Raw genomic sequence first — 13,465 nt, 5'->3', positions numbered from 1 at the left:
CTGGGCCTGAAAGCACTCTGTTCTCAAGGCCTCGTCCAGGATGGCTTGAAGGTTGCCAACGGGTCCCACCTTGGGCTTCCGTTCAGGGGACTCTTCAGAACTACATGCTCGTCCACTTGGGGTCAGCTCTTGCTCACGTTTTCTCTGAGCATTTGCTTCCACTTGGGGTGAGCAGACTGGTCTCAGAGAAGCTGGGCCAGCTGCAGCCCGAGCCCAGAGCAGCCACAGGTCAGCTAGGTTATTCTTTGGAACCCATGTGGTTTCTCCCAGATGTTTCTAATCTTTTTTTTTTTTTTTTTTTAGAGATTTTATTTTTTCATGAGAGACACACACAGAGACACAGAGAGAGAGGCAGAGACACAGGCAGAGGGAGAAGCAGGCTCCCTGCACGGAGCCCGATGTAGGACTCGATCCCAGGACCCCAGGATCCCGACCTGAGTCGAAGGCAGGTGCTCAAGCACTGAGCCACCCAGGCGCCCCCACCCAGATGTTTTTAAACCAAAGAAAAGGGGCCGGAGGTAGACAGGGGGAATCTGCACATGTCTTTAAAGACAACGTACTCAAGCTCCAAAAAGTCCCGTGGGCCTCGGAGCATTTGGGGGAGATTCTGTTGACGGTAGTGTTTTGGTTAATGCTCATTCTATATAAGTTCTTCGTGCCTCGGTTTCTTTGTAAAGCTAGAAAAATAGTAGCACTTCCCTTCCAGGACTGTCACGAGGGTTAAATGAGTTAGTGCATGGAAACCGTTGGATGGACTGTGACTAACGCTGAGAACACACTCGGTAAATGTTAGTTATTATTACTGGAGGAGGTGCCTTTGGCTGACGTCAGAGGTGTAATTTCCAAAAGTGTAAACTCTTTCATGTGCTGTAGTAAAACCCTCTTGCATCCGTTAAGATCAATGTACCAAGAGGACCCCCAGGTGGCTCAGCAGTTTAGCACCTGCCTTCAGCCCGGGGTGTGATCCTGGGGTCCTGGGATCCAGTCCCACATGGGGCTCCCTGGATGGAGCCTGCTTCTCCCTCTGCCTGTGTCTCTGCCTCTCTCTTTCTCTCTGTCTCTCTCATGAATAAATAAATAAAATCTTTAAATAAAAAAAAAAAAGATCAATGTACCAAAAGGTAAGCTTTTATTCATGTCTTGGGGAAGATATTTGTTATACCAGTTAAAATTCATTTACATCCTTAGGAGAAAAAAAATATACATCGATGGTTTTTAAACGACTGGATGGCACATTAGTACAGAGGCCAAGTGTGGCAGCTTTGAAGCTGCAGAACCCCAGGTGTAGTTCAAGCTGCGTGGCCTCGAGCCACGCACGGACCCTCTCGGAACCCCAGCTTGTTTATGCGCACACTCGACGTACGGTATGCGTTGCAGGATTGTTGGGAGAGGTAAAGGGAAGCAGGTACACGGAAGGCGTGCCACAGTCCTGACACGAGAAGGATTGTCGTTGCTCGGGGAACGTTTTGTTGTTGTTTTGGAACGGAAGATCCCAAAGTGGTTGTTGGGTTTGTCTAGAGAGACGGCATTTCCCGGTGTCTGCCTTCCTTAATTCACTGACGTGTCTTCTCCGTTTACTGTGACATGTGGACTTTTCCATCCCTTTTTTGAGGGCTCTTTTCTGAGCACCCCTCTCATTGTGTCTTGCTGGGCTATCTGTCCGCGGGTGACTTAGCCTTGTCCCAAGCCTCAGGGGAACCCCCCCCTGGAGAAACTCTGTTTTCTGACTTATTCTCGTACCTGTATTTTTTTTTTCAAGATTTTATTTATTTATTCATGAGAGATACAGAGAGAGAGAAACAGAGACACAGGCAGAGGGAGAAGCAGGCTCCATGCAGGGAACCCGATGCGGGACTCAATCCCGGGACTCCAGGATCACACCCTGGGCCGAAGGCAGGTGCTAAACCGCTGAGCCACCCAGGGATCCCCTCGTACCTGTATTTCTTGCTGTCACTTCCGACACTGGGTAATTAGGATTCCGTCATTGCCACCAAGTAGCTGCAGCAAATCTTAGGGCCTACCAGTACCGAAACAAGACCCATAAGAAGGTAGAGATCTCATCCTGCCTCAGTAGGAAGCTTCTGGGCAGCAGGAACTGATGTGAACCCTTTCCCCGAGAGGGTAGATGCAAGGCAGTCAAGGCCACCAAATAAACTGCCTGGGTTTGAGAAAAAATGAGTGGGAAATATCAGAAAGGGAGACAGAACATGAAAGACTCCTAACTCTGGGAAACGAACTAGGGGTGGTGGATGGGGAGGTGGGCAGGGGATGGGAGTGACTGGGTGGCGGGCACTGAGGTGGGCACTTGACGGGATGAGCACTGGGTGTTATTCTATATGTTGGCAAATTGAACACCAATAAAAAATAAATTTATAAAAAAAAAATTAAAAAAAAAAACCGCCTGGGTTTGAATCCGGCTCTGCCCTGCCTGCCGCCTTTGTGATCTTGGGCGAGACATGACTTCTTTGTGCTGCAGGTTGCTTGTTTATAAAAGGGGATAGTGGAGCTTCCGAGGATTAAATGAGTTAATACACAGGAAGCACTTAGAGTACTACTCCCTGGCGCTGAATAGGTACCTACGGGAAGTTCAAGAAGAGAGTCGCACAAGGGGAAAATCTTTGTATCCCATGATCTAGGTTGTGTTGCTCCCCTGAGTCATCTTTTCGAGGTGCTTGTGGGTGAGCTTGGGACACAGGTGCAGGGGTACAGGGAAATCAGGGTGGCTTTTCACCGGTGCCACCTTCCCACCCACTGGACTGCACTCCCGGGCCCTCGGCTGGAAGAAAGCACCATGAACAAGAATAACTCCTCCATTCGGGGCCTAGGGTGTTCATTCATTGGCGCTGCTGAGAAATGGCCTTGAATCCACTTCGTCGTGAACGGTAGGCACCCTAATGTGCCTGGCGAGCGGCCTCCGGTTGGAAGCCGAGCAGCCCTTCATCCCTGAGTGTCGTTAGCATCCGCAAGGAGCCTGAGCGCTTCCTGGCTGGCCTTTTTGTTCTTTGGGTTCAGTAACTGAACAGAAATTATGAAACAGCTGGGAGCCAGGCTGGCAAACTGGATGCCCACTGTCCCGGGCGGGGCCTGCCCGTGGGCCTCTGGCAGCGGTCCGCGGTCACACGCGTGTGGAGGTCACGCTGGTGCTTCAGGAGGCCGTGTGGCCATGTGGTCTGCATAGCCGCAGGGAACGCTGCTCCCCAGTGCATCCAGAAGGTTCCTTGTTCTGACTGGCCCACCACGCTGCTTGGTCTCCTGGGCCCTGTGATGGCAGGGGTTTCCTAGTAGGGTGAAGAAGGTGGGCTGACGTTCCTGTACGGCAGCTTCAGATGTCATTGCTGTTTGAAATCCTTTTGTCCAGACCCCTTCCTCCATTCCCAAGGAATCGGAAAGACGGGTTAGCATTTCATACTCCGAGCATTTCGTACTGGAAAAAAGCCAGTGTTAGGAAGCTCCTGCCCCTAAGAGCACCTTAGATGGATGCCAGAGCCACTGTCCTGGGACAGCATGGGATTCCAGTATCTAGGGTCTTCATGGAACTTCTTTTACTGCATCTGGTCTGCATCTCTGTTTTACAGTCAGTATTCCTGGTTGTCCCCAACCGTGGCACTTTGACAACAGTAGCTTCACAGTATTATTTCAGATGACCTCTACCCTGAATTGTTTTCATTTCCCTCTTGTTTTCTTCAGTGCGCAGTTCTGTAGAACCATAGAGGCTGGAGAACATAGGGGACCTCAAAAGTGATCTAAGCCAATTCTTCTTTCGAAGCAAGAATCCCTTTGTCAATAGTCCTCGGATAGTCATTTAACCTGTTTAACATAAAATTTCTGTTTATATGCTTAGAGGCGTATGGAAGCATATCCTGTATTTGAGCAGCTCCTGATTTAACTATGTATCCTATTATCGACTCAAGTCCTTGTGATATCCCTGCATTAACACTAGTTATGCCAAAGAAAACCATATCACCTTCCACATCAGCCCCAGAAATGTTTGTGGCAAGGAGAATGTTCTTTCCCAGCTGTCACCAGTTCCCCCAACCTTTCCATGGATGATATGATTTGGTGTCTCCAGTACTATCCAGATGTGGGACACTGTGTTAATAAACTGGTCTCTGACAGGCTTGTTTTCACAAGACCCCATCTGGGAGTCTCCTATTAAGGCTTCCAAATGGTGGCAGAGGGATTTGGAGGGATCTGCACTTGACTTTTACACTAACCTATGAAGTCATAGGTACTCAGGATGTCATTCCGGCTTCCCTATATGGTATCCAGGAAGACCCCAGTAGCCGCTCCCCTGGGGGGAAACTGTAGCCGAGAGATAATAAGGAGCTTGATCATACTGACTAGCTCCTGGAGAAGAGGCCAAACCAGAATTCTTCATTAAGCTTTCTCTTAGCTCAGTCCAGTTAGAACTTTCATTCATTCATTGTACTACATGCATGAAAACCAGCTTAGCACCCAGGTGCTCAGATGGTGCTTAGCGATGGACTGCCTACTGATCAAAAGTTGGCCTGAGAACCCAAAGGAAGAGCTTCATTTAGGCAGTTAATTTTCCAGGAAGTCTCTGAATGGGTAGGTTGAATGGTTTGGCTTTAGTAGCATAAAGTAAGTGTAAAAAGAAAAGAATGAGGCCCGCCTGGTCTGTCGAGCTTTCTCACTGGGTTTCCGTTGACTATGAGGAAAGGCAGATAAGAAAGCAAGGATGAAAAGAAGAGAAAATGGCCAACTTGAAAAAGCATAAGACGACATCTTTCACTTTGTGTATGTAGATGTCTCAACCAGCTTCTTTCGAATCCACAGAGGTGGCATGGCAAGAGCCAGACATAGGGTATCGTCCTGGCTTTGCACTTAGCGAGTGAACCTGGGCAAGGTATCGACATGTGTGTGCCACGGTCTCTTCATTTGTCCAATGGGGACAGTGACGGCAACACATGCCCCACAGGGTTGTGGTGAGAATTGATGAGTTAATATGAGTGAAGGGCTTGGGGCTGTGCTTGGCCTCTTGGGAGGCACCCCCTAGTGTTTGTTCAGAATCCTAGTGTTAGTTGCAGGGAATCATGCCCTTGCCCTAAAAATGGATGGTTCACAAAGGTCTTTCCAAAACTGAAATGTGAGCAAGTCTTAAATGGGCTAACGAATGCCCAAAGGCCCGAACATCTCTCCTCACAGCTGCTGTTAGGCTTGTTACAGAACAGTCCTACTTAAGTGAGGGGCATGTGTGCTGTGAGGTCGATTCAAAAGGGCACACTGGGTCCTTTCACTCCAAGTGTCTTTGAACAGAGAGCTTCTTTGTTGAGGGGACGGTTTGAGGTATTTGCCAAGGAGCCCAACTTGATCCTGTGTCAGCTGCTGGCCTGTTTTCTGGAGGCCAACTCAGGTCTTCCATGGTCCATGGGGTCCTCTCTCAGCCCTTCCAGGAGGTCACCCAAGTTGAGAAACAAGTGGAGCTGTTCAAGAGCAAACCCAAATTCTACTGTTTCACTTCTCTTTCTGATTTGTTAGTTGGGCTCTCCACAATACATCCTTGCTTAGGCTAGATGAACAGACTTGTGAGGTCACCTAGCCTGCTCCCATGCTGAAGGTTGGGTTACGGTGACTTATATTCAAGGTCATTTAACATTCACTCATTTGTTAGAAAAATATTTATTGAGACTGTGGTCTAAATGTTTGTTTTTATGGCAAAGCGGGACCAGAGCCTAGTCTTACTATTTCTGATCCAGTGTTCTTTGCCCAGGCCCTAAGGCCTCTCTTACCTACCCCCTCTTCTCCCGGTGACATGTCACTGCAGCTATGGGATATTCATTCTCAAACATGGGTATTACCCCTGAGTCTATATATTGGGAAATGTAATGCATATAATAGATGGACCCAGAGCCCCAAATCTATAGGACTGTCATGAGAACAAGATTCAAATTCAATCCGAACATTCAGTAAATAGAAAAAACAGCCAAGTATCCCATCTGGAATTTCTTAAGGATATTTTTTTTTAAAGATTTTATTTATTTATTCATGATAGTCACAGAGAGAGAGAGAGAGAGAGGCAGAGACACAGGCAGAGGGAGAAGCAGGCCCCATGCACCGGGAGCCCGACGTGGGATTCGATCCCGGGTCTCCAGGATCACGCCCTAGGCCAAAGGCAGGCGCCAAACCGCTGCGCCACCCAGGGATCCCTCTTAAGGATATTGAAGAAAATGCTGATGGTGGTAGGATAGATGAGGTATCTTTTGCTCAGTGACTCCCTGCATACTCGGAACTGCGCTTCCCATTACCTCTCCAACCACTGGAACATTCTTCTAGGTACCAGGGCTGGGCAGTGGTAGGGCATGGAGTGGAAATAGCATGGAGTCAGACCAACCTGGGCTTGATTCCAAGCTCCACTATCTTCCAGCTGTGTGACAAGGAACAGTTTACCTCTTAAGCCTCAATTTGCTTATCTGTAAAATGGTAATAAAGTGTGTAGTCATATTGTGAGATTTAATGAGTTGAAGCATGTAAATCACCCGGCCAAGCAAACACCTGACATCCATAGACACTGCCTGATACGATTTGTATTCATTTCATGATCGTCCCTCAACTTAGCATGTGGCCATTGAAAGGCAATGAACCTTCTTTAGAGTCGGAAAGGAAAATAAAGAAAATGACATCTGCCTCACTGGCCTGACAGAGCTAACGTGAGCCTATAATTAGAATAGTCAGTGATGCAGTACTTTTTTAGGTAAAAATAATGCCATACATACAGATTTTAATCCTGTACTTTTTTCCCAAAAGATTCCATGTTCTAGAACGATGGGTGAGCTGCATTTAGCCACATTTGCTCCGGTGCACTGTATGATCTTTTATATTAGGAAGGAGACTGTGTTGTTTCCCTTCGGTGCCAGCCAGTTCTACGTGGGCCATCATTGCTCACTTTCACAGCCCTTCAGTGAGAGGGTGTGGTGGGATCAGAGGGAACTGCCCCCATTGCTGTAAAAACAACTTTAACCACTTGCTCAGGTGATATCGACAGAGGTGCCACCTTCTTAAACAAAGAACCAAATTACAAGTCTAAATTTATTGTTTATCTCCTTTTGATCTTTCCAAGAGAGGTTTTGAGGTCATAAAATCTGTGGAGAACCAAGATTTTTTTTTAATTTTTTTAATTGGAGTTCAATTTGCCAACATTTAGCATAACACCCAGTGCTCATCCCACCAAGTGCCCCCCTCAGTGCCCGTCACCCAGTCACCCCAACCCCCTGCCCACCTCCCCTTCCACTACCCCTTGTTTATTTCCCAGAGTTAGGTGTCTCTCATGAGAACCAGTATTTATTTTTCATTTGTTTGTGCATAGCCTTTGTGATTTTTCTTTGTTCCAGAAAGAGGACGTAAGGTTGCTTACAAGGATTAATACAGCAACTAAAATTCTTATAGAAGAGAAAATTAAGTAGAAGGGATTATAAAGCAGAAGAGGAAAACAAGACAAAGCCAGGTAGGGTCATTTCACAACATGGTGCCCCTGGGCACAGGTGCCTGAAGGGGGCCACCAGTCTGACTCTGAGAACCCTAGCCCCTGAGAAAAGAGGTGAACTCGAGTGGTTTGAGATTCACGTTGTCCAGTGGATACAAGTAAATGTGCTGCTCGAGCAAGCTTTCTGAGATAACTGAGAACCTGTACATTTGCCTAGTCATGGTTGAGTAGTGCTGCGAAGAATGTGGGAGGCGATGTTCCTCCCACAAACACAGTGCTTAGCTTTATTCAGCTGTTCTGATAACATTGTGAAATGCAGGGTCTGGCCCGACAGTTCATCAAAAGTCAATTCTACGAGAGCCAGAGCACCCTAGTGGAGTTCACACCTTTCTGCTGGTTAAACTTAATTTAAAAGGATCATTTAAAAACAAAACAAAAACAAAAACACAAACAAAGGAAAGACAGATCAACACCATGGCTTTTGAGATGACCAGCCATGAGATTATTTGTTTCAACTTTAATAAGAATTGAATACTTAAGAGTTAAGGTGATATTGTCTTGCAAGAATTTAAAGAGCCAAAACTCTGCATAATCAATTTAGGTGTAATGGATAACCCTTCCCCTGAGCAAGGGAACAGGATTATTTCATTTGGATAAACTGACCAGTTCACATCCTTGAAATACAGCCACACAGCCTCCACTCGAGGGAGCCTGAGGGGAACACCCTGGGGGAGAACCAAAACTACTCTAAACAAAATTATTCTTTGGGAAGATCCATAGAAGACAGAAGGACAAGGGATCCCTGGGTGGCGCAGCGGTTTAGCGCCTGTCTTTGGCCCAGGGCGCGATCCTGGAGACCCGGGATCGAATCCCACGTCGGGCTCCCGGTACATGGAGCCTGCTTCTCCTTCTGCCTATGTCTCTGCCTCTCTCTCTCTCTCTCTCTGTGACTATCATAAATAAATAAAAATTAAAAAAAAAAAAACATTTTAAGAAGACAGAAGGACAAGAAGACCTCAGTGACCTACTCCTTTAGAGCAAGGCAGTAATAGTGATTTTAGCCTGGAAAATTTTCAGTGGGTATTATCAGTCATCCCCCAACCAGGAAAAAAAAATTTAAGAAACTTATAAAAACCTATTGGATATCTAATTTAAGTGATACAAGATGTGGATGAAAATATACTTCTAGGTAGTTCAGTAAAGGTGGGGCATTGGTCAAAAGTTTTAGGATAGTTGGTGTAAGCCATTCCTTTTTGACAATAGGACCGCTGTCAACTGTATGCATAATTTAAATGAAATTTAGAAATGGTTAGATTCTTATTCCCTTATTTTATTTTCCCGCCTTTCTTTAAGATGGCAAATAGATGCCATGCCAATGCTCTCGGTTTAGAAAAATACTCTCAGGGGAAGCCTGGGTAGCTCAGCAATTGAGCGTCTGCCTTCAGCTCAGGGCGTGATCCCTGAGCATCAGGCTCCTGGCAGGGAGCCTGTTCTCCCTCTGTCCATGTTTCCACCTGTCTCTGTGTGTGTCTCTCATGAATAAATAAATAAAATCTTTTTTAAAAAAAGAAAAGAAAAGAAAAATACTCTCGGGCATTGTCTGTGCTCAACACAAAAGAATATTCTGGCCCAGAAAGGCATAGAAGGGTGGAGGGGTTGTCTGAAGCTCTGCTAGCCTTTCTCCTCCCCTCTTGCAACCCAGTTTACTGTATTAAGTGCAACAAAGATCAATGGTATCAGGGACGTACTGGGAGTTAGTGGGAGATAAAAAGTGGAGTGGAACAGAGATCCTGCCCACAAATAGCTTTCAGCGAGATTGTAGAGTAGGTAAGACACACTCAGATAACCATAATTTAAGGCACAGTATGATATAAACTCTAAGGTTTGATGAGACAGAAAATGCCTCCAAGGAAATGTAAGATACTGTGTTGCCCTCTTTTGCCCCAAATTTCTTCCTTGGTTCAGTCCAAAGAACCTTCCGTGTCCCTGACAGGTGCCCAGCCACACGTGGGGGGCTGCGGGTCCAGCGGGAATCAAGCACAGGCCTTCCCTCAATGAGCTGCTTCTAGCGGGCGTCATCAGAGCTTTGTAGAGGTGAGGTGTCTGCTTGAGGTCAGCGACCCGGCCTTTGGTATGTCCCCTCAAATAGCCCCACGCCCAGGAGGAAAGAGAGCAAAGATTTTTCCGGGAAAGGCATTGGCGTTGAAACACAGCAGCTGGAAATTGGCAAGGTGCCCTCAGAAGGTTGGGGGAAGTGATTTATTTTTCCAACCTCGCCACAGGAACCGAAGCCCTGGCAGATGCCTCCGTGCGTTAGCGGCAGCTGATCTGAGTGAGATCATTATTAATTATTAGTCACTTCTGAGTGTCTTTCTCAGAAACTACAGACCCTCTTGAGTTGCAATCAATACTGTGTACACCTTGCACAAGCACCTGAGTGGCATGTAATCATAAAACAGTATTGATTCCCGGCAAAGGGGTTGAAAATGTACAAATCCTTCACATAAAAATCAGCTAAATCTTCAAAAGCCTTGATTATTTTATTTTTTTGTCCAGAAAGAGGCCAGTGGTGGGAGTAAAAAACTTGAGATGTTAGCTAAAGTAGGGCTAGTTCCTGCCAGGAGCCAGATCTGTACACATAATTATTCTATCCTCTGCGCTGGCATTGATTCACTTGGGTTGAGTGTTGGAAAGATCTCTGTTTTGGGTCTGTAATCCAAATTATTCAGGCAGTTCCTCTGATGATGTTTTCTACTCGCATCTTCCGGTATTATTTTTCTGTAAAACAAATAATTACACGTCTGGAGCTGGACTCATCCCCATCCCCCAATATACCCCTCGTTCCTTTCCCCAAACCTGCTTTTCCCCCTGTTTCAAACCGTCTGCCCTGCTCCTTGGCCAGGAATTTCCCTCACCCTCCCAAGCCCCATAGTCCCCAAATCCTGCCTATTTTATTTTGGCCTAATTCTAATTTCTCCTTCTAAGTTGGCGTCCACTCCAGTCCTGTTAGAAGAGCTGGAAATCTGGGTAGCTTTGAGTCTGTCTGCGTTTTGGCTGCGTCTCCGTTCTCAGCCGCGAGTGTGAACGTGGGTCCCCCGCTGCCTTTGCCTGACTCATGGGTGCCCTGTCATTTCTGGCTGCACCCAGAGAACGGCCTCGCTGTGCACTTCGGCTTCCAGTCTTGCCCCCTCCCACGGCTGTCCGGAGGCCCCTTGAGAATGCAAGTCGGGTCCTGGCATTTGCAGAAAGTCCTACAGTGGCCCCCTATCCCCTGCAGTCTAAGGAGGACGAGTAATTCTTGATCTCCAACTTGATCCCGAGTCTCAAAAAATTGTAGCTTATCTCCGAGCGTCAGAGGTCATTGGAAGACAGCAGGCCCGGGGCTTGCAGGCGGGAGCCACCTTAGGAAGGCCTCCCCGTTCGTGGGCTTCTTTGGCGTTTCCAACGTCTGCCTGGTTTAGCTGGGCCTGTGACGGAGAGCTTTTGTACCAGAAGGTTCTTTCCCTGGTTGCCCTAAGCTTGCTTGTCAGTGTGATATAGGCCGGGTCCATTCTGCTTTGAGTAACTCCCATCTTCTCAGCCGGGCAGCAAAGTGCTGTTGAGAATGTTAAAGGGGAATGAGCCACTCGCATGGATTCCCCCAAACCTCATATTCGAGGAAGAAGAAATCCTAATGCCAGTATAGGGCCGCGGCCCTTCTCAAAAGGAGCACGGATGGCATGTGGTGTAGGAAGACACTGTGATGCGTGAGCGTCCTGTGCATTATGGGATGTTCGGCATCCCTGGCCCCTCACACGAAGTGCCAGGCACGGCCTGTGGTCCTAGAGACGAGAGAAGAACTCCCCCAGGGCCCTGCACATTCCCAATGCTCCAGGGATTGGGGGACGGTACTGTCCCACCGAGAACCGTTGGTTGCTGTGACTACCCCGAGGTGGGCTCCCTTTCCCAGAGCACGAGGAAGAGCTGGATTGTTTCCGTCTATCACTGCTGTTGCCTCTTCATCTTCTGTGCTTTGAAATCAAGCTCCGCCACCGACTGGGGGGCATGACCTGCGACAGGAGGGGGACCTTGGGCAACTGCCGGATGTCTCCGCGCTTCCGTTTTCTCATGGGGCCTGGGGATGGTAATAGTAACCTCCACGTCAGCAGATCTTTGCGACGATTAAGTAAGGCCGAGCACGAAAGGCCCGTCACCCTGTCCACTGTCCGTGATGCGCGTGTAAGGGTCTTACTCGATGAGAAGTTGAAATGCACACGGGCCAGAGAATACTCCAGAGAATAAAGAAAGGCAGCGTGGGGTAGCAGATGGGGTGGCGGATGGGGTCAGAGGCAGTGAATTGTGGCCATTAATTCCCGAATGGCCTCGAACAGGTCACTTGATCGCCGTGGATCCTGCTTTCTCTCACCTGTGCAATGTTTGTCCTGCGCGTGTCAGAGACCAGGTGGCGAGCTCTGCCCACGCGTGTAGGACCCGCAGAATCTCCTCAGCGGTTTGCTGACGTGTCACATGTCCTATGTCCCCGTGCGGCGGGGGCCTCCTGCCCCTGAGTGGAACCCCTGGCCCGGCGGGGGCGGGGGGTGCACTGGGCCGGAGCCCCGGGGGAGTAAAACCCGGGGAGCCCATGGCACGGGCCGCGGGGACCTGCGGGGACCTGCGTGGCCCCGGCTTGCTCTCGGTGCCCCCACCGTCGGAAGGCCCTGCGCCCTGTCCCCCGCTCACGCTCCCCTGCTTGTGGCCCCGCAGCAACAGCGGCGGGAGAAGGAGCTGCGGAAGCAGCAGGAGCGGGAGCAGCGCCGCCACTACGAGGAGCAGATGCGGCGGGAGGAGGAGAGGAGGCGCGCCGAGCACGAGCAGGTAGGCGCTCCTGAGCAGGTGGGGGGGTGGGGGGTCCCCGGGACGGAGCTCCTGAGCCAGCCGCCCTGGGGGAGGGTCCCTGGGGTCCCCAGGACAGCTCCTGAGCCAGCCACCCTGGAGGGGGGGGTCCCCGGTGGAGCTCCTGAGCCAGCCACCCTGGGGGGGTCCCTGGGGTCCCCGGGAGGGAGCTCCTGAGCCAGCCACCCTGGGGGGCGTCCCTGGGGTCCCTGGGTCAAACCTCCTGAGCCAGCCACCCTGGGGGTGGTCCCTGGGGTCCCCGGGTGGAGCTCCTGAGCCAGCCACCCTGGGGGGGTCCCCGGGAGGAAGCTCCTGAGCCAGCAACCCTGGGAGGGGGTCCCCGGGATGGAGTGCCTGAACCAGCTGCCCCGGGGGAGTGGAGGGGGTCCCCAGGGCGGAGCTCCTGAGACAGCCACCGGGGCTGGGGGTGGGGGGTTGGAGGGGTTTCCCCGGGAAAGAGCTCCTGAACCAGCCACCCCGGAGGGTGGAGGGGGGTTGCCCGGGAGGAAGCTCCTGAACCAGCCACCCTGGGGGTGGAGGGGGGGTCCCCGGGACTGCTCATCAGCCCGCTCCTCTCACCCCTTCCAGAAGCAGGACACACAGCCCTAGCAATGCCCACTGGTGGCGATGCCCGCGTGGCGCCTGGTTTCCTGCCAGGCCGAGCCTCCTGACCCACCTTGATCTTGGGGTCCCCCCAGCCCCGGGGTGGGGGCTCCTGGGAACGTGGCCCCGAGGCCCGATCAGCGAGCCGGCCCGGCCGTGGCTTTGGAAGGGCTTTTCTGTTCGCACAGCGTCCGGCTGCGCGGGTGCGGGGCCCTGGGTGCGAGTGACGGTCACACCCCAGCCTCCGCGGGCCCTCCTGTGACACTCGCGGGCCGACCACAGCCCACGAGGATTCCTTCCCGCCGCGCACAGGAGCCCCTGAACCCCTGGCCTTGCTGCGTGGGGAGCCGGGGCAGGGAGCCTGCGCTGGAAAGCTTTCGAACTGGCCGCGTTCATGAGAGCCGCGAGGCCTGGGGCTTCGGGCCGCCAACAAGGGCTTTTACTTCCCTACTTTCCCCGTGTGGTGAGAGGACGTGTCTGGGTATATTTTGGTTTTTGGTGGTTTTTTTTGTTTTTTTGTTTGTTTGTTTTTTTTATTTCCCTCCTTCC

The 13,465-nt window shown here is 50.4% G+C and overlaps 1 protein-coding gene across 8 annotated transcripts in view; it reads left to right on the top strand.

Annotated features, from left to right (window-relative positions):
• The window catches only part of TNIK (TRAF2 and NCK interacting kinase), a 376,466-nt gene that overhangs the window by 295,846 nt on the left and 67,155 nt on the right, over window positions 1-13,465 (top strand). For all 8 annotated transcript variants that reach the window (XM_038583888.1, XM_038583893.1, XM_038583891.1 and 5 more), the window contains one exon: window positions 12,185-12,295. In XM_038583888.1, coding sequence (XP_038439816.1) covers window positions 12,185-12,295 — 111 coding nt within the window. The remainder of the gene's footprint in view (window positions 1-12,184; window positions 12,296-13,465) is intronic.

This window comes from Canis lupus, chromosome 34 (genome assembly GCF_011100685.1).
Source record: "Canis lupus familiaris isolate Mischka breed German Shepherd chromosome 34, alternate assembly UU_Cfam_GSD_1.0, whole genome shotgun sequence".
NCBI classification, from domain to species: domain Eukaryota; kingdom Metazoa; phylum Chordata; class Mammalia; order Carnivora; family Canidae; genus Canis; species Canis lupus.
Note: the sequence above shows the minus strand (reverse complement) of the source record. Positions and strands in the feature narration are given on the sequence as shown.